General features: G+C 51.1%; 11 protein-coding genes across 11 annotated transcripts; 4 read left to right on the top strand and 7 right to left on the bottom strand.

Moving 5' to 3' along the window:
- Positions 1-46: 46 nt before the first annotated feature.
- Positions 47-529, bottom strand: MRS44_010051 (uncharacterized protein; the record flags this gene model as incomplete). Its single annotated transcript, XM_065619978.1, has 1 exon — positions 47-529. One exon carries the CDS (start codon positions 527-529, stop codon positions 47-49), a length of 483 nt encoding a protein of 160 aa, XP_065476167.1.
- Positions 530-3,664: 3,135 nt separating this feature from the next.
- On the bottom strand, positions 3,665-5,317 carry MRS44_010052 (uncharacterized protein; the record flags this gene model as incomplete). The annotated part of the gene is made up of 4 exons (XM_046271006.2): positions 3,665-4,768; positions 4,823-4,936; positions 4,983-5,052; positions 5,103-5,317. 4 exons carry the CDS (start codon positions 5,315-5,317, stop codon positions 3,665-3,667), a joined length of 1,503 nt encoding a protein of 500 aa, XP_046131502.2.
- A 1,046-nt stretch (positions 5,318-6,363) lies between these two features.
- Positions 6,364-7,821, top strand: MRS44_010053 (uncharacterized protein; the record flags this gene model as incomplete). The annotated part of the gene is made up of 3 exons (XM_065619979.1): positions 6,364-6,804; positions 6,861-7,453; positions 7,503-7,821. 3 exons carry the CDS (start codon positions 6,364-6,366, stop codon positions 7,819-7,821), a joined length of 1,353 nt encoding a protein of 450 aa, XP_065476168.1.
- Positions 7,822-8,424: 603 nt separating this feature from the next.
- MRS44_010054 (uncharacterized protein) lies at positions 8,425-10,754 on the top strand (the record flags this gene model as incomplete). The annotated part of the gene is made up of 5 exons (XM_065619980.1): positions 8,425-8,497; positions 8,562-8,963; positions 9,029-9,429; positions 9,490-10,050; positions 10,107-10,754. The coding sequence occupies 5 exons, from the start codon at positions 8,425-8,427 to the stop codon at positions 10,752-10,754; spliced, it is 2,085 nt and encodes a 694-aa protein (XP_065476169.1).
- A 1,277-nt stretch (positions 10,755-12,031) lies between these two features.
- On the bottom strand, positions 12,032-12,268 carry MRS44_010055 (uncharacterized protein; the record flags this gene model as incomplete). The annotated part of the gene is made up of 1 exon (XM_046281292.2): positions 12,032-12,268. One exon carries the CDS (start codon positions 12,266-12,268, stop codon positions 12,032-12,034), a length of 237 nt encoding a protein of 78 aa, XP_046131499.2.
- Positions 12,269-13,338: 1,070 nt separating this feature from the next.
- MRS44_010056 (uncharacterized protein) lies at positions 13,339-13,785 on the bottom strand (the record flags this gene model as incomplete). The annotated part of the gene is made up of 1 exon (XM_046273917.2): positions 13,339-13,785. One exon carries the CDS (start codon positions 13,783-13,785, stop codon positions 13,339-13,341), a length of 447 nt encoding a protein of 148 aa, XP_046131497.2.
- Positions 13,786-14,261: 476 nt separating this feature from the next.
- Positions 14,262-14,996, bottom strand: MRS44_010057 (uncharacterized protein; the record flags this gene model as incomplete). The annotated part of the gene is made up of 2 exons (XM_046279524.2): positions 14,262-14,662; positions 14,717-14,996. 2 exons carry the CDS (start codon positions 14,994-14,996, stop codon positions 14,262-14,264), a joined length of 681 nt encoding a protein of 226 aa, XP_046131496.2.
- Positions 14,997-16,611: 1,615 nt separating this feature from the next.
- Positions 16,612-17,418, bottom strand: MRS44_010058 (uncharacterized protein; the record flags this gene model as incomplete). Its single annotated transcript, XM_046276522.2, has 2 exons — positions 16,612-17,292; positions 17,365-17,418. The coding sequence occupies 2 exons, from the start codon at positions 17,416-17,418 to the stop codon at positions 16,612-16,614; spliced, it is 735 nt and encodes a 244-aa protein (XP_046131495.2).
- A 1,072-nt stretch (positions 17,419-18,490) lies between these two features.
- Positions 18,491-19,066, top strand: MRS44_010059 (uncharacterized protein; the record flags this gene model as incomplete). The annotated part of the gene is made up of 1 exon (XM_046273916.2): positions 18,491-19,066. The coding sequence occupies one exon, from the start codon at positions 18,491-18,493 to the stop codon at positions 19,064-19,066; it is 576 nt and encodes a 191-aa protein (XP_046131494.2).
- Positions 19,067-19,659: 593 nt separating this feature from the next.
- On the bottom strand, positions 19,660-20,767 carry MRS44_010060 (uncharacterized protein; the record flags this gene model as incomplete). The annotated part of the gene is made up of 2 exons (XM_046272768.2): positions 19,660-20,544; positions 20,597-20,767. The coding sequence occupies 2 exons, from the start codon at positions 20,765-20,767 to the stop codon at positions 19,660-19,662; spliced, it is 1,056 nt and encodes a 351-aa protein (XP_046131493.2).
- A 144-nt stretch (positions 20,768-20,911) lies between these two features.
- On the top strand, positions 20,912-25,576 carry MRS44_010061 (uncharacterized protein; the record flags this gene model as incomplete). Its single annotated transcript, XM_065619981.1, has 11 exons — positions 20,912-20,919; positions 21,270-21,321; positions 21,382-21,469; positions 21,572-22,265; positions 22,326-22,560; positions 22,619-22,985; positions 23,629-23,677; positions 23,789-24,229; positions 24,280-24,510; positions 24,558-24,844; positions 24,894-25,576. 11 exons carry the CDS (start codon positions 20,912-20,914, stop codon positions 25,574-25,576), a joined length of 3,135 nt encoding a protein of 1,044 aa, XP_065476170.1.
- Positions 25,577-25,821: the final 245 nt, after the last annotated feature.

Below are 25,821 nucleotides of genomic sequence, written 5' to 3' on the forward strand. Positions count from 1 at the left end.
AACCAACCGACATGGAAAAGAGATGAAACGTATAAACCACTCACTGTCACGAACTTCCTCCGCGCCCGGAGCCATTCCGCCAAACGTGATGGACGTCTTGAGAGAACTGGGCCGTCAAGTCTCGGATTTTGCTGTTGATGTTGTCAGATGGATGCTGCCATGAGGGAGCTGTCGAGTCTTGATCGTCGACAGTCACATACCTGAGTTTGGAGAGATCCACATCCATTGACACCACCGTCGACAGATCCGACAGGTGGTTCTGGGCCCTGGCCTGCTCATGGGCGTCCAGCACGGCCTGGTGGATCTGCCGGCTCTCGACCAGAGCGTCGGTAAGCTGGGCCCAGGCCTGGGCAGCCTGGATCAGGTACTCTCCAATGTCGTTGACGAGGGTCTTTGCTTGCTCGGTGGAGGCGGGCTCCTTGGCCGCCATGGTACTGGAGGCGATGTCTAGGTGCTGGACCAGGACCAGTAGGCTCTCGGCAGACTGGGCGTCGTACTCGGGCTCGAAGCGGCTTCTGTGGGCGGGCATGGGAGATGGCTCTGTTTGGTAATTAGATTTGCTGATTGCTGAGAAATCTCACAACTCACTGGAAAGTGAAACGGGGTGAAGAAGAGCAGGTGGTATTTCAAGGGGGGTCGTTGATGTGCTGATGTGTCGTGGGGGTTCGGCAGTCGGATATCAGCACTTGATATTCCGATATGCAGCGAAAGAAAACGTGGGTATAATATAAGGAACAAGAAAAAAAAACCACTGATCGAGGGGAATGAAACGTTTAATGCCCCGCGGGAGGCGATTACTTAGATACGACTCTTCCCACAGCCCAGTCAGTGGAGACCAGGGGGGGAAGAGAGAGGGAAGCTGAGAAGAGAAAAGAGACAACAAGGCCAAGGTCCAAAAGTTAGCGCCGCCTTTTTCGGGAGCTCCGCTAAGAATAAACAAGGTCCCCCTCCAAGAGCGGTCACAGAAAAAAAAATGAGCAGGGCTTCTCTCTGTGTGTGTTTGCATTCATTGATGGGCACGGGGCAATCCGAAAGTGCAATTGCTCACCGACCAGACAGACAAGCAAGCAAGCAGCGCAAGTACCGCGACATTACAGAGGGGGTGGCCTGTCTGAGGGCTTCTAGAACCGCTAGAATCACGGCACATGGTACGGTAGGTGCTGCTGGCTGAAACCCCCATGTCTTGAGAGTTGTCTCTTTTCTCTTCTCTCTCCCTCTCGCTCACTCGCTCGGCTGGGACTCTCCGTGAATAATGGCGCCATTCAGCTCGGCCACGACCCGGCTGTGTGTGGCGGATCGACAAGAAAGAAGGAAGCGAGCGAAAAAGCCCGCCGGTTCACGACTGTCCGGTCCATGGACGTCCCACTGCCGAGACGACGACGTGGTTCCTCTGTCGATCTGGAAAAGGACCCCTACCTCGGCTTAGCTTGGGGACTCTAGTCTAGCTACAGTACCGATATCTCCCTCCCATCCCAGGTCTGGGAAATCCGGGGTGTGTGTGTCTGCTGACGTGCAGTTCCAGCAGAAAAGGGCAGGGCCCCACGGCACGGTAAAAGAGCTGCGCGAGATGACATCAGTGGTACAAAAAGTGTCATATCGCTTCTTGTCACATTCCTGATCCCGAGAATCCGGGCTTCGGCCCCTCTTTCCCCGCGATGGCTGACTCTATTTGGACCCTTTTACTCATATCAAGTGAAGCTGAAGTGAGTGCCGTAGCCGCATCACTGAGTGACTGCTTGGGCATCAACAGCTTCATTGGAGCTCGATGCCGCCATGTCAGCATACATACCCGCGCCTACCGTGAATAACTCAGTCGACGGTCTGAGAGCCGAGCGAGTTAGAGCCTCTGTTAAGGTCACTTGCAACAGAATCGCTTGGCAAAAGTGGGCTGGCTGGCGTGTGAGGTGGCTGGGGGTGACTCTTAGAGACAATTATCCCCTCAGCGAGATATCAACGCTAATCGCGGCGTGGGAAACACACGAGGAGGCACCACAGAGTTTCACTGTCAAAGAAACCACACGCTGTTGACTCTGCTCCCCTCTGTCGCCTCTTATCTCTTTTCTCGTCCCGGCGTTGCCCGAAACTCTGAGCAATCCTTTTTAAGCAGGGGTGGGCGAGTGGTCTCCTCCTCTTCCCCACAAGAGCACCTACGAGAGAGAAAAACCACCGGGAATCGAACCGGGAACTGTTACACAGCGGTGAACAAGAGGCAACGAGGCGACAAGAGGGATCCTAGCGGAGCCGCGGGTCCCCCCTCTCTCCCCTCACCCTCACCTCCACTCCCCTCATCTCATCTCAGGGATTCAGGGTCGAGCGTGGCAAAGAAGTGAGAGGCCGTTGACGGCGCTAATGCACCCGGAACAATGGATCGGTAACCCACGCAGAATCCGCCGAATGGTTGCATCTCGGGTCCTCCACTTGGTGGTCATGATGCCACTGAGAAATAAAGATGCTATCAACGTGATATCTGATAGTCAAGCGTGGGAAGCGACTCAGACGAGTGTCTTATCTGTCTTGCCCAGATCTCGATCAAACTGAATCTTGATTACAGCCCATGACCCTGAACAGCTGAACAATCAAGCAAGCAAAATATTGAAACCCACATAGTACGACTCTACAGTGCTTGCTTTTCAATCGTCCATCCCTGCCCACGCAACTGCAACCCAGGCACCAATTATTTCTTGCATGTCTCTGAGAGCATGTGAGCCGCTAATTCCCACTGATCCACGTACTGAACACACGGGAGAAGAACACTCTCTGGAGTGGCGCGGCAATTTAGGGCCGTCTCAGTGCCACGGGGGAAAAAGCAACCTGTGAAATGAGGGCTCTCCACACCGGTCTGGAGCAAGCGTAAGCTGCAACAGGCGGGCGGGAATAGGCGGCACGTTTTTCTCTCCTCGCATGCTTTTTTACAGAGCGGTAGTTGATACATGCTGCAGATCGTGTCGATGAGTAGTTTTGTCCCGCTGCGGCAAGACGTGTGAGATACAGAGGGATGACGACGAGGTTGCAAGCCACCATGTGCTGATTAAACACGGGATGGTGATGGAGGGTGGCTTCATGCAAGTCAAACCGGCCAATTAACAAAGCAAGGAACCTCTTCTCGCGTGGGAGCCGGCTGGGCAGGGTTAGTTCCTCCATACCCTTCTTCTGCGCCTTCTTTGGCTTGCAGCTCTACGGCAATTGAGGCCGTTGCTATTCCCGCAGACGGTTGCACACACCCCATATAGACGACAGGTGTGATCCCGCTTGGACAGAACTGGACATAACAGCCACGGATAAACCACTTGTCATCTTGAAACCGTCAGCGGTTTCATGCGGAGTCCCTGCTGACATTCTCGTGGTGCTCCGGTCGTTCCCAGTTTTTGTAGACCCATTAAACCCACCAGCAAGAGGTCTGAGCGATATGCAGAGACCTATTAGCAATCGGGGAAGCGGAAGAAATAGTCAATGCGACGCTAATGAGTCCATGGATCCATCTTGTTGTCTGCTTTGATACGAAGCTGTCACGTGTTGAATCTGTCTGCGAGTAGCTATGTAGGTCACGTATTGGCATTAAAGCTTTGAGTGACAGATCGGTAATACAATACACTCAAACACACCAATTGATATATCCTGGATTGCCCAATGAACAATCAGAATCAGATCGGCAAATGCCAACCCCTTAAGTGAGGTATCGGAACCCACTGCCAACAACACCACGCCCAGCAGCCTCTTCCTCCCTCTCCTTCTCCTCGAGCCTTCTGTTCTCACGCTTGAGATAAAAGTGGAGAACAGTAGCTGCAATAATTGCAACAACTGCCATGGCACCATTAACGCTGAACGCCAAGATGAATCGAGGGCCGGCGTTGTTAGGGTAGAGGTAGGATCCGTAAATGCTGCAGATGGTGGCCATGGCGTTGTTGAAAGCCACAGCCGCAGCTCGCTTGGATACGGGACGGAAGATAGTGTTGGCCGTCCAAACCATTGCCATGTTGAAACCCGTGTAAATGCCTGGAAGCATGATCATGGCCCCAAAATATCGAGGCCCGATACCAGAAGCAGCGGCCGAGATGATGAAACCCGCCAACGCGCAAGAGATGGGAATAACCGTATGCCAGTACCTCTCTCGAGTTCGGTCTGCGCTCCAAGACACAAGAGCGCAGACAATACAGGCAAACAGATATGGTGGAGCCGTGAGAAGCAGGGTCGTGTTGCGATCCTTGCCCATGCTCTTGACGACGGTGGGGAAGAAGCTGTTAATGGCAATGGCGCTTGCTGCCCCGTACACGACCACGACGAGGATCCAGTTCTTGGGGTCTTTGATAAGAAGCTTGAAACCCTCGAAAAGAGGTTGCTTGGATCCTTCAGTCCAGTCCTCTTCGCCGGCAGCATCCTTCTCCATTCGCCACATGGCAAGAGCTCGTTCTTGCTCTGTAAGCCACTTTGTATTCGCAGGGAAATCTGGGAGGACGAAGAATGCAAATGCAGAGATTACGACAGTTGCAGAGCCTTCAATGATGAAAACCCAACGCCAGGCGAGAAGTCCATGGGCGCCATCGAGGTTATCCATTATAGCAGCCGCGATCAGACCGGAAAAGGCCCCCGAGATCAAAGATCCACAGTAAAAGATGCCGGTCCGGACACCGAGCTCGCTTCGGACGTACCAGGCGCTCAGAGTGGCTAAGGCACCGGGGTAGAAGGCTGCTTCGACAAAACCGAGGAGGAATCGAGTGGCGAGGAGACCGGCAAAGTTCTGAGCAGCTCCACTGCAAGCACAGAGGATTCCCTATAATTGGTGTTAATTGAAGTCTGCAAATAGAAGTTTTAGGGAGTTTCTTACCCAGACAACCATGCATCCAGTCAAGTACATTGCAGGTTTTCCAATCTTGTTGAGAAGCATGTTGGAAGGCACTTGCATGAGGATATAACCAACAAAGAGAATGGAAACACAGGTCTGTAGCCAGTCAGAAATAGTTTACATCAATACAAAGGAAACGTACCTGAAATTCGTTTGGACCCAAGTTCAAGTCCTCTTCCAGTCCACCAAGTCGAGCTGCTCCAATCGCGTTTCTAAATCCATTGTTGGTGGAGAACGTCAACGTCTGGTTTATGAGACATACCTATCGAGATAGTTCATGATATAGATGAGAATCATAGTCGGGAGCAGCCTCAGGTCAACCTTCCGGAGGAGCTTCTTCTCGAGAGTCTTGAATTCCTCTTCAGAGAGGCTTCTGAGGATCTCGGGCATCTGGCTGTTCTCCTCGACAAACGACACCACCTTGCCGAGGCCATGGTCCTCTGAAGAAGGCGCCTTCGTCTTTACGTCTGAACCCATGATTAAATATTGCAGTATCAGAAGAATTTGAATCAAGATCAAGTTGACACGAAACTCTGTGCTTCAACACTTTCGAACCTCAAGTCAAACTGATGAACCCCGCCTTATATACAACCTTCAACACCACACCAGCAAGATAACCCAAGCTATCAAATAGCCATTCCCTTGCCAGATAGAGACCAATCCAAGATAGCACACGACCAGGTCGAGTCAAGCGTGTACGATCTCTTTCGCGGGGAACCCTAGATGACAGGCAGGACAAGCCAGGATGAAATTGCGGGGAAACCATGATAACGAAGGAGTCAGTCATGATGATGGCGGTGTTGTCGGCCGCTAAAGATATCTAGCCGAAGTCTGTCGAAGCGAAGAAACACTATCATGAGTCGCGGACCACAACTTGGCTCTTACACTAGGGAACTGAGGCTTCTCGCGAGGCTTGGCTGAAGAGAACCGAAGGGGGTCCATCCCTGCAACTTTCTGGAACCGGCCGCTAATGCGCGTCAGGCCGAACGACAAGCCCTAGCGTGGAATCGGCCGCTAATGCAAGCTGAGCCGGTTGATCAGCAAGGAGAGGGACACTAGAGCCCATCCGGGGGGTGGTGCCCGACTGATTTTCGAGGGCTTGCTTGCTTCGGCCGCTTGCGCTAGCTGGGCCGAAGAGTCTTTCAGATCCGCCTCTTCCGCGGATATGCCCACGTTTAGCCACGCGGTGTTTTACGTGCTTGAAACCGGTGACAGGGGTGGCGAGGTGATTGGGTGCTTGACGCGCTATCTCGTCATGTGTCCGAGCGGTTATCTTGCTTGGGGGAACAACAATCTGTTTGCGGGGAGGAAACACCATGACCGGTGAAGGAAGCGAGACGGCAAACAGAAAGAGAGAAGAGGAATTACTGCATCGGCTGGAGAGTTGTCACAGCCGATCACATTGCTTAAAGAGTTACCGGTTGACGAATATAAATAAACTACTAGAGTCAATAGACTAGAGCCATCAAGCAACACCATCCTCACCCATCATCACCATACCCTTCAAGTCTCAGTTCACAACCATGAGCAAACCATCAGTTCTCATCATCGGCGGAGGTGTCTTTGGAACCTCAACCGCCTACCATCTGGCCGAGAGAGGCTTTGACCAGGTCACCGTGGTCGACCGCTTCGAGCCGCCCTCCAGAGACTCTGCCGCGACGGACCTGAACAAGGTCATCCGCGCGGATTACCCCAACCCTCTATACGCCAAGCTGGGTCTTGAGACCCTGGGCGTTTGGAAGGACCCCAGATCCCTCTTCAAGGGTCTCTACAAGGAGACAGGATGGGTCATGGGTGGCCATGAGGCTACCAACGGGTGGCTCGAGAACGCCAAAGACCTGGCGCGGAGGACTAACCGCCCTGGTGTTGAGTACTTGACGGCTGAGCAGATGAGGCAGAAGTGGCCAGCCTTGAGCGGAGAGTTTCCGGGCTGGACCAACTTGTATAGTCCTCAAGCTGGATGGGTGAGTTTATCTCTCATTGAGCCATAGAATAGCATACTGATTATCTTTGCCACCAGGTCCCCTCAGGCCAGGCCCTCCTCCGAATGGCGCAAGCTGCCCAGGCAAAGGGCGCCAGGTACATCACAGGGGACGCAGGCCACATCAAGAAGTTGCTGTACGACCGGGACGGCATATGCAGGGGTGCCGTGGCAGCCAATGGCCAGCTCCATCAAGCCGACATGATTGTCGTGGCAGCTGGAGCAAGCCTGCCCGCCCTGGTCGACGGCGCAAACACGGACGTTGTGGCGCAGACGTCGGCAATCTGTGTCATCCAGCTTGAGCCTCATGAGGTTGAGAAGTACAAGGACATTCCCATCATTGACGATTTCGAGCAGGGTGAGTTTGGGTTGTTTGACTTTGCTGGGTCGACTGCTGACGAGATAGGCATCATTTTTCCTCCCGATGAGAATGGCCTTATCAAGCTCTGCAGTGTTAGGCTTGTGACTAACTACAAGAACCACGATGTACCTGGTGCATCTATCCTACACTCTGTCGGTGATTATCCAGACGATGGATGCCCCAAGGAGCTGGAGGATGAGATCAGGCAGTTTGTACGCGAGATGATTCCCGAACTGGCCGATCGACCATTCGTCACGACCCGACTCTGCTGGTAAGCATCTCTCAACTCAACCCTTCCCTCCTCGACTAACCATCTCCAGGGACGGCATGGCCAAAGACCTCAACTTCCGCATCTGCCCCTACCCCTCAACCAAGAACCTCTACATCGCCACGGCGGGATCCAACCACGGCTTCAAGTTCCTCCCCGTCATCGGCAAGTACGTGGCCGACATGCTCGAGGGCAAGCTGGCCAAGGAGTGGACGGACCTCTGGAGCTGGCGCTTCGGCAAGGTCCCCGCCAACTTCCAGGATCCTCACCCGTTCCCCCTCCGAGACCTCTCCGAGTTGACGGGCTGGAAGGGGAGAAACGCCCCTGGCGCGGGAAAGCTTCCCTGGACGTGGAGCCGGAGTCGTCTGTAAGCGTAGCAGAAGAGAATAGATACACCCCCTAGTTGTATAGAATGAAATGGATGGCAAGCAGGAAATGCAACCCGAGAAGCAGGGATCAGTCACATGACCGAGCTCGCGATAGATCCACAGAGAATGACCCAATAAGCACCAAATCCGCTCCAACGGATCTTCGTGCCCACGCTATTTGTACCGTCTCCAGCGTTAGCGTTGTTGTCTCCTTCTGGAGGCTCTGTTTTCTCCCGACACGACTCGTGGCAGTGTTGCCTCTGCTCCACATTGATTGCTTCCTTCAGGTGCTTCTCCATGTACAGTACCTACTCCAAGTTTGGTCTCAATAAAATCCCATAACAGAGTGAGAGAAGTTACCAAAAAAGGGGCCTTGTCCTACGTCACTAGCTCTGAGCCTATTCCAAACCAAACAAACCCCTGTTTTTCTCGCCAAACGGCGTCTCCGCACGCCTCGAGTCTTTTACAATCTCGTGTCTCCCCTCAAGGATTTGCGGTGAAGGCCTCGTTGGTAAGAGAAATGTTCCAGCAACAACACCAACCCATGCCTTCCAGCCGTTGACCGGGTACTTCGCAGCGCTTGGGTTGCAATAACATGGGGTCGCAATGGGCAAGTTCAAGGGCCGCAATGCTGTGGCCTGCACGGCATGCCACGCCCAAAAGCTAAAGTGCAGCGGCGGTATGTTTGTTGAAATGTTCATGATAGCTCACTTTGACCCAGCCTTGCTCAAACCTCTCCACAGGAACTCCCTGCAGCCGCTGCACCCTGCGTAACCGAGAATGTATCTACCCAAAGAAAGAAAAGTTCATCGCCGTCCCGGAGAGCTACCTGCGCGAGATTGAGGGCGAGGCGAGTCTTAACCGTCAGTCCAGCGCCAGCGCCGCCGAGTTCTCCTCCTCTGCCGACACCCAGTCCAGCTTCTTCACCTCCGACCGACATGAGACGACCGACTATTCACCTGTCAGTGACAACCGAGCTGCGAGAAGTCACCTTAGAGAAGACTGCAGCGCCGAGCGCTTCATCCAGAAGCTCAAGGACCTCTCCTCGTCGTTGCATCCTTTTGTTCAGTCCGACATGTGCCAACCGCTGGGGACTGGCAATGAGAGCGGTTACACCTATCTGCGTCTGAAATCCGACTTTCACCGTGAGTGGGATGAAACCTCGAGTCTCTTGCTGTCTGGATATCTTGCTCATCATGGTGCATCCCAGAACCCGAGGTTTCAGTCAAACTACCACCCAAACCCTATGCTTTACGCCTCCTCGACATTTTCGAAGATATCTTCTGCGACTATCACTGGTTTCTCCGCAGAGACTTTCGAGAGCGGTTGTCTCTGACCTACTCTCACCCTATCAGCCAGTCTGGCGACAGGAACTGGTTCTGCCGGGTTTCTGTCGTTCTAGCTCTGGCTCAGACGTTTGTATACAGCGAAGCTTCCAATTCGCCTGAAGCGGAGCGGCCAAGGTCTGGTTCAGGATCTCAGGGAGCAGACAGCTCTCGAACCTTGACGCTCCTACCTCCGGGATCAGATCTATTCGAGCAAGCTGTGCTCCTGTTCAAGATATCCTCTGAGGAACCAATCCTGGAGGACATTGAAGCTTTGAATCTAATGGTGCGTGATACATCGAAGCTGGGAAATGCATGAGAATATTGACTAACTCTCCGGAAATAGGCGTTCTACTGTTACTCCCTAAACCGACGGAAAACCGCTTTTCTCTACGCCAGTCAGAGCATTACACTGGCAAAGCTACTTCATCTCGACAAGGCACAGCCATACCACTCCAAAGATGCGGCAAACCAGACCAGCAATCATCAGCGGGTTACGAGCGAACACATGAGAAGACTCTGGTGGACGTCATACTGCATGGATAGAATGGTGGCCACGGAACTTGGCTTAACCCCCACGCAGTGGACGATTCCACAAGCAGTTTCCCTTCCTTCATCTGCTGGTCTGATGTCTGAAGACATGGATCAGTTCTTTGATCCTGCCATCCTAGCGGCTCAGATCCAACTCTGCGAGATCAAGCGCAGGGTGTGGGACACGGTGACCGGTCTGCTGCGTACCCCTGACTATCACTCTATCCTCAGTGCTATACAGCCTTGCCTGGATCTTTTGCAGAATTGGAAGGAAAGTTTACCAGGTCACATGGCTCTTCGATTTGATACTTGCCAAAGCATGTTCAACTTGCCGTGTGCCAGAGGCCTTGCGTCTCTGTATCTACGATATCACCAGGTATGTTTGCTCGTCAACGTCTGTCACGTTTACGTGCAAATACTCACTGGAACCAGTGCTTTACTGTCCTATTGCGACCTTTCTTCCTTCAAGAGCTATCCGGTATCATGCAGGAACGTTTAGGCAAGCCGACCCAAAGCATGACAACCGCCAGCGACCAGATACAAGCCATCAAGATACAGTGTCTCGAAGCAGCCAGGAACAATTGTATCATTCTTCTTGATCTTTCGACAAACAGCAAGATTGGTCAGACTTCCCCTTCATTCTCTCAACTCAGACTAACTCAGCAGGCAGCTAAGTACGGTTATTGGGATTCTATCCATACGTTTTCGGCCCTGGCCATCCTCTCGCTCTCCAACATCCCGTCGATCGATCCTCGGGGGCCAAAGTCCGAAGCGGATTCACGACTATATACCGACTCCCGAGCTATACTAGAAGACATGGCACGAAGTGGCAACCCCTCTGCCAAGGACCACGAGTCTCTCTTGACAGACGTCGAGGCCATGGTCAAGGAGGTGTCATCTCAGGCAGACCAGCCAATGATGGATCCCGATGCCACTATCACGGACCCATGGGAGCTGCAGCCTAGTTTCGGAGATGTCGGGTTCTATGAGCTGATATCCGATCAGTTGTGGTGGGACATTGACTGGAGCAACCTCTCCAGCACGTACGCAGAGGGTCTGGGCCCAGGTTTTCCTGGCTAAAGGCATCTCAACGGCCGATGGTATAATTCTTTGTACATAGCCTATACGTTTATGAGTAGTATCACGATCATGAGGTAGGACTTTTGCTTTTGACAGCATAGCAGTAGTTAAGATAGTCGCAAGCGACACAAGTATATCCAGATGATCAAAACTTTGGTCTGAATTCTGTTTAACAGTTTCCTCGTGATATATGCTTGTCGCATGTGACGTTCTTGTACGCCCTTTCCACTTACTACGAGTATTATTTCCCCATGGCCCAGGGTAAGTGGCCGGCTCCCTTTGGCAAACTGTTGCACGACACCCTCAGATCCACCTCAGCGAGACAACACAGCCTCCTGGAAAGGCACAGATCTCAACAAGGCATTACGTCTACAAAATGCGCGTCCAGTAGTTTTTTTTCCATGTGCTTGTCCATCTTAAAAACGCGCAACGCGTCTCATTCCAAGTTCCATGACTTGTAATGCCCGACGACCCGGACCTCTAAATGGCGATTGATAAGAGACCTAGTGTGCCATATCAAGCCGTTGGTAATCAGTACTTACTCCATTATCCCTTCTTCCCTCTCCAGAACCTTGTCTTCTCTCACCAAATTCCCTCGGGTTCTCTCCCGACGACCAAGCCCCTGTTTCCGATCTGAGCTCAGGCGACATATCTCAGATATCCCTTGTCCAACCCGCAAAAGCAAAAAAGAGAACTTTCCTCGGTTATTAACGGGTGCACATATTCCATACATAAATACATATCACGGGCCCACCTTGACTTGCATTGGTTTCAACGGTGAATCTGCACGAGAACAGACACTGGAGACCCGGTGAGCTAGACTCAATGCACATGCACAGGGCATGAAGCAAATCAGGGCGTTTTCTCACCACAGCTGGTAAGATCCTTGCTAATAAGTATGGAACGAAGTCCCTGCGTATCGGATGTGATACATTGGTCATGGCGACGAGCTGAAAAAGGCGATAGTCCGGTTACCTGGCAAGCCCAGTGGATATGACCGGCCCAGACAGCTGAGGGCATAGTTCACAACACCGATGTCATTGTTTTGCTTGTACTTATGTGAAAGTAAAATGAACATTACTGAGCAACGTTCTATTGCTTGTTTTAAATATCTTGTTGATGAACATGGAACGAAAGGAGTGAGTGCCAAGGATGCCGATAGAGAAACGCGCCACAGAACACATGTATAGGGGATATACCTTTATTCAAGTGTCTTCACCGCTGCTCAACGTCTTGTATCACGAGCTGAGAATCTAGCTACAAAGATTCTCCTTCACTTACTTATCCTCGATGACCTCAATGTAGTCTCCATACTCCCAAAACTCGTCGCCAACAGTGTTGGTAATCTGCAGCTCCCCAATCATGCTGTTTTCTTGGTTGATGGCATGCGCGCCAATACCGCGCTTCCTGTGGCACCTTGTGCAGTGCGTGACGGCCATCTCGTTGATGTGCTTGCAGTACTTGCAGCGCCACTTGGTGTGGTCGTCGCGGACGATCTTGGTGAGTGTAGGCATTTTGTATAGTAGAGGAAGTACTCTTTTCTCGTTGGATATGTAGTTGTTGAGATTGGTTAGTTTGGCATGTCTTATCAGCGGAGAGGGAACAGATACATCCCTATGAGGCCTACGAGCTTTATATGCTGGAAAGTTGAGAGAGAGTAAACATTTCTGGGGCATTATTCAATTCTTCACAGTCTACTGCGTGTTGCATCACAATCTGTCCAGGCTCATGTATCTGATCCAGCCCCATGGTGTGACATCTCACCATCACTGACTAGGCCATCACCAACACCCTATCACTCCTCAACGACGACCGTGATGATGTCAAAATACTCCCAAAACTCATCACCGACAGTATTAACAATCCTCAGTTTCCCAATAACGACCCCGGCGTCGTTGAGTGCCTTGGTTCCAAGCCTGCGACTCCTCTTGCAGTGCCGGCAGTGAGCGGCCGACATGCGGTTTCGGCGCTTGCACTTCTTGCAACGCCACTGGCTGTGATCCGACTGTATGAAGCTGGTGACTTCGACCATTGTTTTTCGCTGCCCGGCGATGGTTTGGGTTGGTTCTGGTTGTGAACGCTGTCCTGTCGTGTCGTCGTTGCGAGCTGGGCGGATAACTGGGCAGCAAGGGAATGAGAGCGGGAGAACAAGTCGAACAGGTGCTACATATAATCGCCCAGAGGATACACAAAATCATGATTCTTGACGGGTCTTTTTTCCCTTGGTGATGTCCAAGTGTAACTTTCGGAGGGCTGAAATGAACGCTCGCCTGTGACACGACATGCCTTGTTTCATGCATTCCTCGCCTTGGAAATTCCATCTCTATTGGCCAAATCACAAAGACCATTTTGTCAGCTCTATCGACGCCTAATCGATCTGGCAACAAGTCTCCCGTCAAAGCCATCGTGCATCTCTTTATTGAGTCGTACTCTGAACACGTATGGACGCCTTGTCTGAAAGGCTCTTACAAGGGTATTTATTCTAGAATAATGTTTAGATCATCCAACAAATTCATCCATAGTAATTATCTCTGCTAGGAATCAGGTACTACCTAATCAGAGACAGAAGTAGCTGTGTTGAACGCTATCTTCTCTGCTTCATCTTCTCATATCGGCACCAATCAGTCGAATGGTGGTTCCATGTGAGATTAGGCTTGTAGCCTGAGTAATCCTCCGAGTACCGCCAGTAGTGGTCATCCCTCTCTGTGATCATCTTAACCGTTGCAATCACCTTCCCCTCCTTATCCAAGGCCTCTACGCCTACGTCGAACCGAGCGCCGCAGCGCTGACAGTTGTCGGCCAAGCTTGGATTGATGGTGCGGCAGCGGTAGTTGGCATCATCGGCCTCGGTCCGTCGATTCTTATCGTCGGGCATCCTATACTTTATCTCAAAGTTCTTAAGTGCCCGGGAGCAAGACCAGCCGGCAATAATGTAGCCATGTGGATTAGCGATAGTCCAGCCATCAAGGGGTCCGCCGGCCACTGGGGCCAGAGCCTTTTCGCCACTCTGTGTTGAAGTAGCTTGAGACATGGTGAGTTTTGGGTTGTTTGTTTGCTATAGATGATAAAAGAACCGAGAATTGTCTCCCATTCTTATGCAGTTTCAAGAAAACTAGCCTCCTTTGTTCGAAGCTTTGTTATATCTAGGTTGTAAGTGTTCGAGTTGTACACATGCCATGTTCTCTTTGTGTAGACTTAAGTGGTCCTGGAACAAGAGGTATTGCGTTTCAGTCTTCACTCAAGGCGTACTGCCACAATGTAAAAAAATAATCTTAAGCATTGGGCATACAGAGACGGTGAGACGGCGGGTCTAGGGTACAGTGGAATTGTATTAAACATATGAAATGGTGTAGTCTCAAGTCCACTCCGAGCTTGTCATGGATATCTAAAGTGATTTTTGCACAAAGAAAAGCTCTAGAAGAAATTACCCCTTAACCAGCGAGGGTTCTGCCGACCAGGACAGCCACAAAGACTCCATCCCGCCGGGCACTTGTTCCACCAGAACATCTAAAGACCAAGCAGCAACAAAGTCGTCAGCGCCGCAACACCGACGCTGATCCCAGTTTTCACCCCCGAGGAGAGGCCCCCATCATTAGTCGGTGCCGGTGTACTTTCAGTAGTCTCTGCACCTGCATTTGTCGCCGCCGGTGTCGCGATGGTGACAGTGACAGTTTGTGTAGGCGCTGTCGTTGTCGAAGTTTGGTTGTTTTCAATAAAGAACAAGTCACTGAGAACGAAACTTGTGTTTGACGGGTTCGTCTCGTTTGTGAAAATCACGGCAAACTTGCCGCTCTTCAAGTCCAGGTCCTCAGGGATTGTCCAGTTGCGTTCAATCAAGGTCCAGTACTCTTCGCATTGTCGGTTCCACAGCGTCCAGTCGTCCGATGGATAGTTGAATGTCACGTTGGCTAAATCTTGGTCAGAGATAAAACACAGCGGATAGGCCAGTACTGTTGACTTACAGAAGATTTGGTATCTCCACGCCTCAGGGAAGCTCATATTGGTAAAGTCTCTGATCTCGGCGCTCCACTTCTGAGTGAGCTTCCCAGTCACGTTGAAATCGCTCTGCCATGAGAGAGTAATCTGTTCACCCGTATAAACAGTGGCCCCCTGGCTAGGATAGTGAACATCATGTGTGATGGGATGGCCCACACATTGCTCCTCAGTCCATGGCTCCTCGTCATAGCTGGCGACTCGCCGCGCGAGATGAGCGGCAGCATGAACAAGAGAACTGTACACCATTGTGAAATGAGTATGAATTAGTCGTAGAGATGAAGAAGATGGGAGGGAATTTCGGAGGTGGGAAGAAACAGCTTAAATGCAACTTGAGCATCTTGAAACATCTGGAGATTAGACCCGATCCTTCAGGCGTTTTGGCGTGCTGTTGGTTGACCCCGGTCCAACAAGTCGGTTCGTACAGCCACCCACGGACCAGATTCTGCAGCTGAAGAATCCGTCGCCAGAATTTTTAGATTGGAGTTGTTTCAAGACATTGGTACCTGCGCACAATATCCTCTCAAATGAATGGTGCAAGCACAATGCTCAAATTGTACCTCCTCGTGTAGAAGCTTCTCTCGTCTAGCCTTACCAGGCAGGGTCTTACATGGCGGCCCCAGATTTACAAGGTAGTCGGCTCCCAGAGTCGAGGTTTCCCAATCAGCCCCAGACAAAATTGCAGGGTTGGTTTCATGTTGAGTTATGACCTGACCTCAGCCTCATCCTGTCATTGCTAGACGACGTCTCTTGGTGACTCACCCTTGAGCGTCGATCCTCCACAATACAATCCTGACCCGGTACTTGATGCGAAAGGTGGATGCTGGCAAGCGTGCCAGTATTTCGGCAGTTTCCTTTCTCGTCAAAGCCAAGTCCTAATCAGACGGTAGGTTTATTGCAATGGATACCTCAAAGTCTTTCTTCTCCAACCACCATAAACGACAAATATACAAACAAGAGCTGCCAGTTCATGTCGGAGTATATACTCGTGGCTAAGCCCTTGGCTAATTCATTTACAACTCGAACCTCAAACCACAAGCCTATTTGACCATTGAGTGCCAATGCTAGCCGGCCGCTCGAGCTGCCTCCGCACAATCCACATATGCGTTGTTACCAAAGAAAACACAAATGTCAGTAAGTTCCCGATAAAGAAAGTTAGAGTAAAAGAGTATCCAACAGTGAGATAGTCCAAGTTGTCTGACTTTCTGACACTGCTCCAGATAGCCCCAGAAAACACAATTCCACTAAAAATCACCAGCACCGCACAAATTATAACGAGCAACGCCGTGAAACTGCCTGTGATCTTAGCGTAATGTTCAAAGCATAGGTCGTATAGACTCAAATGGCGGCCCTGAGTGTGGGTGAGGGAAAGGTTTGAATTGGTGAGGAGATGTTGCGGCGGGTTGGCGCGAGCCGTCATATCTTGAAGTTCAACGGATTGTTCGTCCGTCATATTGTGGCTTTTCCATTCTTTAGATCATGTCAGTCAAGACGATTGCGTATAAAATTGGTCCCGCCAGATCTCACCTGAATATAGCTCACCAGCAGAAAGGACCGGGAGCCCAAGAAGTACTAGTGGCAGAATCTGACCGAAGCCCAAAGAGAAGCTTACAGGTGAGGCGCCAGGATCCGGGCCCCAGAAGACGAAGAATAGTATCTGACACAGCGCATAGGTGGTGTAGAACAATAACCAAATGATCTCGGCGATAAATGACCGGCGAAACTCAAAGATCACAATACCCAGTACCCGTCTATACAACACCATCCCTCCATATGTAGGCAATTCCGAACATTGCGTTTCAATGTATGCGGTTGCTTTTTGGTCGAACCTGTCTTGTTCATCGGCCGATGGCCACTGACAAATCTAATGAAGGGCAGCGATAGACAGTCTCTCGGGTGACTCTCTAAATAATGGAGAGAGGAGTTCAAGTAACCTGCGAAGATAGCTCCAGGCGATAATCAATATTATCGAAAGTGTAGCCAAAAATATCGTCTGGCCGTATGTATTGTCCGTCCAGACAAGATATAAATAGAATTCGTCGGGATCAAGGGCACATCGCAAGGTCAGGCTTGCATCAATAAGCTGCGTCAGGACGAGTTGGGGTATCAGACAGCCGATTGTAATGAGCATGATGAAGATTCGGACATTCCGAAGCCGCTTGAATTTTTCAAAATGATCCCGTAGAATGGTCACGGCAGATAGGTGAACGAAGCAAGAAAGTAGCGCGATGTTGACTGCCAAGCAGTACGAGTATGCAGATACTCGAGCGTCAAGCCCGTTCACGCCATATCGAAGCAGGTATATCGCTACCGTGAGGGCCAGACTGGTGAATAGTTGTTGGTCGGAAAGGGCTTTGATGAAGGACTCAAAAGCTGCGATACGCCGCTTTCGGATCTCATTGCTAGCCTTTGAGCGACGGCCAAGCCCAGTAAGAATGACCTCGTCAAGTTGGCTATATCGATCAGGTCGGAGCGCTTGGCCAAAGTAGGCGACGAGGATCGCCAGGATGGTGAGAAGTGACGAGGCAGCAAACGAGATCAGCACCTGTATTCGAAATATCTGTCAGTACGTCGCATTTCTTTTTCCCTTCACTAACAATAACTATGGTTGTCTTACACCAATCCCAGCGACATCAGGGTCCGCAGAGTCGGACGGAGTACAAGAAGCCATTGCGAACCAAACTCAGGTAGCACCAAGGGAGGAGGAAGAGAGAGAGACAGGAAGACTAGAAGAACGATAGAAGGAGAAGGAAGATAAGGAACAAATAAAGAGACAGAGAAAAGAAAATCAGGCTGGAAATCAAGATGCCCACCCATTTATAGGCGCTATCTTCAGCCGCACTGTTTTGCTGCTGCATCTTGGCACATCAGGCTGCGGCAAATGCGATTCATTTGAGCCAATTGCAATAACCAGGTCGATAACTATCTCTGCACCTTGGTCTATTTTTAGACAGTAATGGGTTGGTTATCCTTGACCTCGTCCCAAAGGTCTGCGCCCAACAAGGTGGCAGACAATTGGCATACAGACTTGGCGATTCGATGGGAAGTCGCAACATTCCTATAGTAACTAAGGTTAGAATCAGAGTCAAGTTATCAATAACGAATGGCAGAGACTTGATAAAGTCTAGGTTGGGAGATAACTCGTTATGCAACCCCAACCTACCTTGCCTAGTTTTTGATCTTTAACTTTGCGATTAATATAAATGCCAATAAACATCTAGATATGACCCACCATATTATAAGCACCTAGGTATTAGAAGTCTGCGTGCCAAGCATTGGCTCCCTGAACGTCCCAACAGCATAACTCTATACCTAACGTCCTACTCGTGCAAGTGCTTGTGAGAACCATCTCCTAGCAGCATAAATTATAATTACCCTTTCGCAGTTCGCCTAGTAGCCGCGTACTCGAGTATAACACGAATGACTTGGCCCTGAAATCATCGGCTGCCTGCAGGCAATCCCGTGACGTGCACGCACATATGACAGATGCCAGCAAACAAACCGGCAACTTCCCGAACAACCATCAAACACTTGTTTGTTTTTCCCTATCCTCATAAGCACAGCAATTTCAGGCAGCAATCATTTTCTGGAATCTTCCACGCTTGCTGTTCATGACTATTCATTGCTGGCCACCTGCTCCTCGCATCGGCCTATGTGAATTATAGAGCACATAGTCAGCACAGTGTGGTTGACAACTGAACAACTACACTTCCTCTTGAAACAAGACAAGGACCTGTGAACAAATGCTTCACCCCCACGAGTATAAATACGCTCCAGCCTCCCTTTCATCCGCCTTTGTTTTCCTCTCCTCACCTTTGACAACAACGCTCACGACAACACTCACGACGAAACCTCTTATCACAGCACTCGCGACAAAACTCAACACCTCACCCACACCAAAAACACAAAAAACTCTGTCCATCATGTCCTGGCAGAAGGAGATCCGTCCCACTCGGGAGAATTCTAGTCTTCCACTCTACGACAACGCGCCCGAGGCGGCAGCAGAGCCTGAACCGCTCAGCCGCCGTGAACAGCGACGCCTTCGTCGCCGAACCGCCCGCAACTTTTCCGAGGTTGCCCAGGTCGCTTCCGCCGACGACCTCGAGAATGAAACAAAGGTTCGTAAGTCCATCAAGAAGGGCCGGGACTCCGCTAACAAGAAACAGGATGGTCAGGATGACGCCAATACCACGGCCGAGACGATTGGTGAGTCAAGCAAAGACTCTCCCTCTGACGCTCCGGTCGCATCCTCCTCTGACCCTGACACTGGCAGTCCCGAGGATGAAGACTGCGGCGAGGAGGCGGACAAGGGGGAGTAAAGCTTGGACTACGCGAGGATGAATATGCTGACTTTTGAGCAGATGACGACAATCCTCCAACACCTGGCCTCCACTCCCAAGGCACAAGCAACAACGAGAACCGGAACCACGATGCCCAAGTACTCAACGGCCTGAACGCAAGTGTTTACAAGACACCACCGAAAGGACAAGGTGAGTTTACCGCCGACGAAGACGACGAGGCTATTCCGATGATAACTTTTTGGGGAGCCACAAAGATGGCTCTGCAGAATCTAGATTTCCTTTGTCAAAAAACCATCCGATTACGAGATCCGGACTCCCAAGCAAGACTTGGTTGAGATGACAGGCTCGAGCTTAACCTCTGCCTTGTTCAATTTATGAAAAAACATCGCCCTGACTCAACGTGGGGCCAATACTTAGATAGTGAATAAACACCTTTTTTCTAGGAATGTCCTGCATTGCACCAAGTGAAGCTCTTTAACTTCTCACTCTCTTGAGAGATCACCCCATGAGTCAAATTCTTTACATGATATTTCATTTTCCATCTATGTGCGATTAGCCTGGAGTTGAATGCCAGTGTCCAATCCCACGTTTATATCCTAGCACAAAACCCTTCAGTTTCCAATCTGCACGACAACCTTTCCAAAGTGCTTCCTATCCCACTGATACTGATAAGCCTCCTTAAGCTGCTCAAAGGAAAAGATCTTGGGGTCAACCACAGGCTTCATCTTGATCGAGTCAATGGCACGGTTCATCTCCTCGAACTGCACCTTGGATCCGACAAAGATACCACGAACAATGCAAAGATGGTTGAGAATGTCCATCAGCGGGGGCTGCTCGTCCGATGACGAGAGGAACCCGATAATGGTGATGACACCACCGAGCTTGATGCCCTTGAGCGACTGCGCAAGAGTGGCCGGGCCGCCAACCTCGATGATATGGTCAAAGCCCAAACCCTTGGGGGTCAGCGCTCGCGCGACCTCACCCCAGTTGGCCGTCTCGCGATAGTTGATGACGTGAGAAGCTCCCAGCTTCTTGAGGGCGTCGAACTTGTCGTTTGAAGATGTTGTGGCCACAACGGTGGCGCCAGCAGCCACGGCAAATTGGATGGCCGCGAGACTCACACCGCCGGTGCCTTGGGTCAGAACCCAGTCACCAGCCTTGACAGCCTTGGACTGCAGTCCATACAGAGCATTCCATGATGTCAGAGGGGCACAGGTCAGGGTGCTAGCTTCAATGGCGTTCAGGGACTGCGGTGCCTGAACAAGACCTTGTTCGGGGAAGACACCGTACTGACGTAGTGTGCCGTCGATGGCACCTCCAAGGCCGCTTGCTGCTCCTTCAGCAGTGATCTCACCAGCCTGGTGAAGTTCGTTGAAGAGTGTGCACACCCTATCGCCCTTGGAGATGCTGGTGACCTTGGGGCCAACCGCCACAGCGATTCCAGAGGCATCCGAGCCAGGGACAACAGGCAAGTTCATTGCAAAAGGGTAACGGCCCTGCATCAAAGTTAGCAAGTATTTTTGCAGCTCGACGTGTCATTGGTCCTACCCTTGGAAGGGCAAGATCTCTGTAGTTGAGCGAGACGGCCTCAATCTGAACCAACACATCATGGTCGCCAAGGTTGGGAAGTGGGATGCTCTCCTTCAGCTCCAATCCATCGAAGCTGTTGGGGTCGATTTTGTAGAGAGACCAAGCTCTGGTGGAGGTGGGAGTAGCCATTGTGTGTTGATGAAATGTAGATTTATCGAGAAGAGGGTGGTGAATGATGAGATGGATGTTTTGCTTGCTTGTTGCTATAGAGAAGTTTTTTCAGAGACGACCAGGCCGTCTTATTTATACACAATCTAGCCTCTGGAATAGACAATGATCTTGTAAGTCGAGTTTGACTCCATGTCTATTTCCAATACACACTCTGAATCGGACGCTACGGACAACCCCTGCTCGCAACTTGCATGACATGAATCGGGATCTGGGCTACACGGCCCCACCCGTCAGGCACCGGCTCAAGCTACCTTTATCCAGCAGGGATGACTTCATTTGTGCAAGTAAAACATGTGCCCATCTCGCTGTGCTTACTCAATACTCGGAATTTTTACATAAAATATCCTTCCACCAAACACGTCAAATGTCTGCGGCTCTAGGGTAGCTGTCCGGACCCACCAGAGTTCCGTGTGCAGGTATCGGCCGACCCCTGCTAGCTCCGGAGCTATTCCCAACACAGGCTGACAGGTCCTTCAAAAGACATCCACCCACGGCCGACCCTTGTTCAGATTGTAAGTCGAGCAAACTCACGACAACTCTTCATCTTCTGCTCTACGCAATGCATTCTCCAGATCAACTGGCTCCAGGGTCCTGCTTCAACTGCAGGCGCCAGAAGCAGCGATGTGATAGGCTCCTCCCGCAGTGCTCCCGCTGCACTTCGTACGTCTTTTATCCATTCTCCACCAGGCCTATTTCCGTGGCGCCTTGCGGAACCATGGCACTGACCATGACACAGGAAGGCGGTTGCTTGTGATTATAAAGCAACGGCCAGCTCCCAAACAAGCCCCTTTTCGCCAGGAACGCAATTAGAGGCAGCTGTGCTGGTACATCTTCGAGACTCGTGCAGTTTCGACCTGTCCCTGCTGGCCGAGCGCTACTTGATATGGGCAGCTTGTGCGAGTGACGACAGCGTGGGTGATGAGGGCAGCCATGCTCAGCCCACGCTGTCCACACTTATCCAAGACATCTTCAGCGCAGGCGGCGTAGACCTGCCCGCCACGATTGAGACTTACTTTGCCATTGCGCACAGCTGGCTTCCCATATTGGACAAGGAGCAGCTGTATCTTGATATCAGTCACCTCCTTGGATACCCGGGATATCAAAACGATGTCACCGCGCTTTTGCTTGTTTGCATCCACATCTTTATACAACAACCGTGCCAGCACCCAAACCATTCAGTCAGGTCCGCCCTATACCGCACAGCTCGACGCCTGTTCTTTCTCCTTCAGACATCAGCTCGTAGTCCAAGTATTGCCTTGCTCCAATCTGGTCTTTTACTGGCTGCATACGAACTTGGTCATGGCATGAGCAAGGATGCCTACGGGACTCTTGGTGTGTGCACGAGTCTCGCGCAGCAGCTGAGTCTGGAACCGGACGGCTGTGATCGAGGCATGATACAAAGACCCGAGATAACGCAACTTGATCTGTGCTGGAGCGGGATCATACTGCTTGATAGGTATATGCCACCATTATCAAGTGAACTCAAGACTGATGAGTATCTCAATGACGCTTATAGAACCATCATGCTATCCAACTTCGATTATCGTATACCACAATCCGTGGGTTTCAACCACCAATTCGCAAGTGCCGCAGTTAGCAAGGCGTCAGATGAGGATCTCCACGGCGACGACCTACCCCGCAAGTTTGTGGCACGGGCACAGGTCGCTCTGCACATTGGCAAGATACTCGACGACATGGTGAATCCAGACCCAGCGCAAAGAGAAGAAGCAGAAACAAACCTCCACAGGCTGGTAAGCTCTCTCATAACCAGAACACAGGGCAAGTCGTTTCCATTATGCGAGGCATTAGCCATGTCTCTCAGGCAAGTATCCTCACCTGGTTGGAAAGCAGGCCAATTGGACTGACGTTGTGAGAAGCGCTTTGGCTATCTTGTATTGTCTGCGTGACACGCATATATCCGCCCTCAGCAGCCCCGCGACACGTTCGGCTGTTCAGAGCGTGTACAACATCGTATTTGACACATTTCACACCGAGGGCGAGATTGTCCGCCGTAGAGGTTGGATTAATAACAGTCGACCCTGTTTTATTGGCATATGCTGTTTGCAGGGCGCTGCCATTCGCATGGATCGCCTGTGCGTGGACGACGTTGCGGGTGAGCACCTGGGGGAGCTGCGAAGTACTCTTGAGTCGTTCAGTACTCGTTGGAAGCTCGGAGGTAAGACCTGTAACACGGATTATAGCACGCGGATACTAATTGTTTGATAGAGTCTTTTATCGAGGCATTAAACGCCGGAAGAGAGGATTTATCGTCGGATAGGTCCCAAAGCATAGGGTAGGCAAATGAAGTCGGACACCGGACATCATTTTAACACCCGGTGTCCGAGCCGTCAGCATGAAAACTGGGTCAAGTCGTCAGCTTTGGCACTGAAACAGGCAACCCGGCCCTTAAAAAGCCCTCCGACTCCCGGGTTTATCACCTTGAACATCCCCTTACCTCCGGACCTCGCGACTTTATTCAACCTCCGTAGATTTCTCGTTTAGTCATTTTTCGTAAATACTACTCCTTTGTTTAACCTTTCTTAACCTCTTGGCGTCGACTCACTCTTTTGTTGTGCCCTCATCTGTGTCTTGCCATGGAGGACTGCCTAGTCAGTCGGAGCGGCGAAAGCGCCCGGTCCGGAGCAACAGCAGAACAGACCAAGACAAGGGCGTGCGTCAACTGCGCTCGACTAAAAATGAAGTGCCAGTGGCCTAATTCAGGCGCTGGACGATCAGAGAATAGCTGTTCAAGGTGAGAAACACCCTGTTGCAAAAAAGAACAAAAGCTCATTATCGCAGATGCTCTCGAATGAAGCTAGAGTGTCGAGTACCAGAAACAACACAGAGGAAAAAGCGCGGAAAGTCAACGTACGTAATCTCACCCACCTTGTTTCACCTCACTGACACTCTCATACAGAAGGGTGGCTCAACTGGAGAAAAAGATTGACGGCATCGTCTCCCTCCTCGCTGCTCAGAAAGGCCTCTCCCCTTGACACCAGAGAGCCCTCAAGATGTGCCAGCGCAGCAGCCAATCCCTGAAGACATCCAGGCAGTTCAGCTTGCCCCTGATCGCCTCCCGCCTCCTATCATCGGGCGTTCTGATGATGACTATGCAGACCTGGAGCTGTTCCCAGGCTTCCGCATCACTCATGATGAGGCCGCGAAACGGTTAGAGGTATATCGTCGAGACTATGTGCCCGAGTTTCCCTTTGTGCCCATGCCGGATTCGCTCGCGTCCCATGAGTTTTATTCCGAGTCGAGATTCTTGTTCTGGACTATTCTGGCTGTTGTCTCGCCACTCAAAGAGAAAGTGCAGATGGACTTCAAGGCTTGGTTCCGCAAGTACCTCGCCGAGCATGTAGTCATGGGCCAGGAAAGGTCACTAGACATTCTTCAGGGGATATTGGTCTACCTAGCTTGGTAAGTTAATCATTATCTGAGTGTGGTCGAATACTAACTGACTCTTCAAGGAACGACTTTCACTTCTATGGAGATCTACAGGTCACCAGCATTATCCAGCTGGCCATCGGTCTTATAATCGATCTAAGGTTAGACAGACCAGCGGGAGCTATCCTCGGTGCTCCGCGTAGCTTATTAGGAGATGCGTGGACTTCAATGGGCAAGCCCTGCTCCAAGATCAAGACGGATCAATCGTCACAGGATAAGAGAGCCGTGTTGGGGATGTACTACATAACAGCCATGTAAGTCGCTGTACTCTATCTTACTGATTAATAACTGACGACCCCAGACTGAGTTCATTCTTTAAAAAGAACACCATTGTGCCATGGAGCAATCATCTGTCGCAATGCTGCGACCACCTCATCGAGGCACGCGAATACGAGTCCGACCTGTACCTCGTGGCTCTCGTCAGGATGCAGCACCTAGCTGAGCGTGGCTTCAGTGCCATACCCGCCGTCGACTACTTGGATCCTACTCCCCCGACATTTAGAGGCCATGTTGCCATGACCATGAACAACGTCCATCGCGAGCTGGAGAGACTCTCCAAGTTCCAGCCAGACTCTGTCAAGCAGAATCGTAAGTTCATGCACCCCTTGACACTTTACACCTGCTAACAGTATAAAAGATGCATTCTGGGCTCATTATTACACCTTGCTCGTCCGTCTCTACGAGCCCACCATCCTCATGCGAGCAGCCCCCCTCAACACTTCAGACGGAACCCTCATGGAACCACTCCAGCACTCCGAGTACATGTGGAAATGCCTAGAAGCAGTAGCAGACTCATTCCAGGAGCAGCTTGCCATTCCCGCGGCTCAAATGTCCACCCTTCCCGTGACGGTCAACTGCGTCCTTGCCTTTGTGACCGTCACAGCCTCGCGCCTCATCCTCTCGGAAAACTCTCCAGACTGGGACACCAGCCTTGCTCGGCGACGACTCAATTTTCAGGATACACTCAAGGGTCTGAGCGATCAGTTTGAAGCGGCGGATCAAGAAGCACTGCGACTCGACCGAAGACGTCGGGTCATGGAAGACGGCAGCAGCGTCTTTCTCAAATGCAGCTTCAAAGTCCGATGGATTCGGCAATGGTACACGACCAAGATACCACAGGAAGAACAGCAGCAGCATCAACAGCAACAGCATGTGGAAACTCCATGTGCAGCGCTGGCGCAGACACAGAGCGTGATTGAGCCGACACCAGACTGGGCAGCCAATTTCCAGTTTGACGATGACTTTTGGGCGGATTTGATGACGGGATACGATGCCGATGCTCTAGACACGTCGCTTGCAAGTGTTGCACCGGCGCATTAGAATTGAAGACTTGCAGGTCAGGTTTATTTGTATATTAATTTGGGTTATATTTGGGTTATTGAGATATCCATAGACGGGCTCCCGGCTAGGCAGCCCTACCATTATATCACCACTTTTCATCGCTCTGGGCTATTGGACACAACTCGGCTCAAGCATCAAAATACAGACTCTACGGATTGAAGCAATAAATTCCTTGTGTAACAAATAATCATCTTACATGCATGCAACCTGACCAAAAGAAGCAA

This window comes from Fusarium solani (genome assembly GCF_023522795.1).
Source record: "Fusarium solani strain SB1 chromosome Unknown bctg00000006, whole genome shotgun sequence".
Lineage (NCBI taxonomy): Eukaryota > Fungi > Ascomycota > Sordariomycetes > Hypocreales > Nectriaceae > Fusarium > Fusarium solani.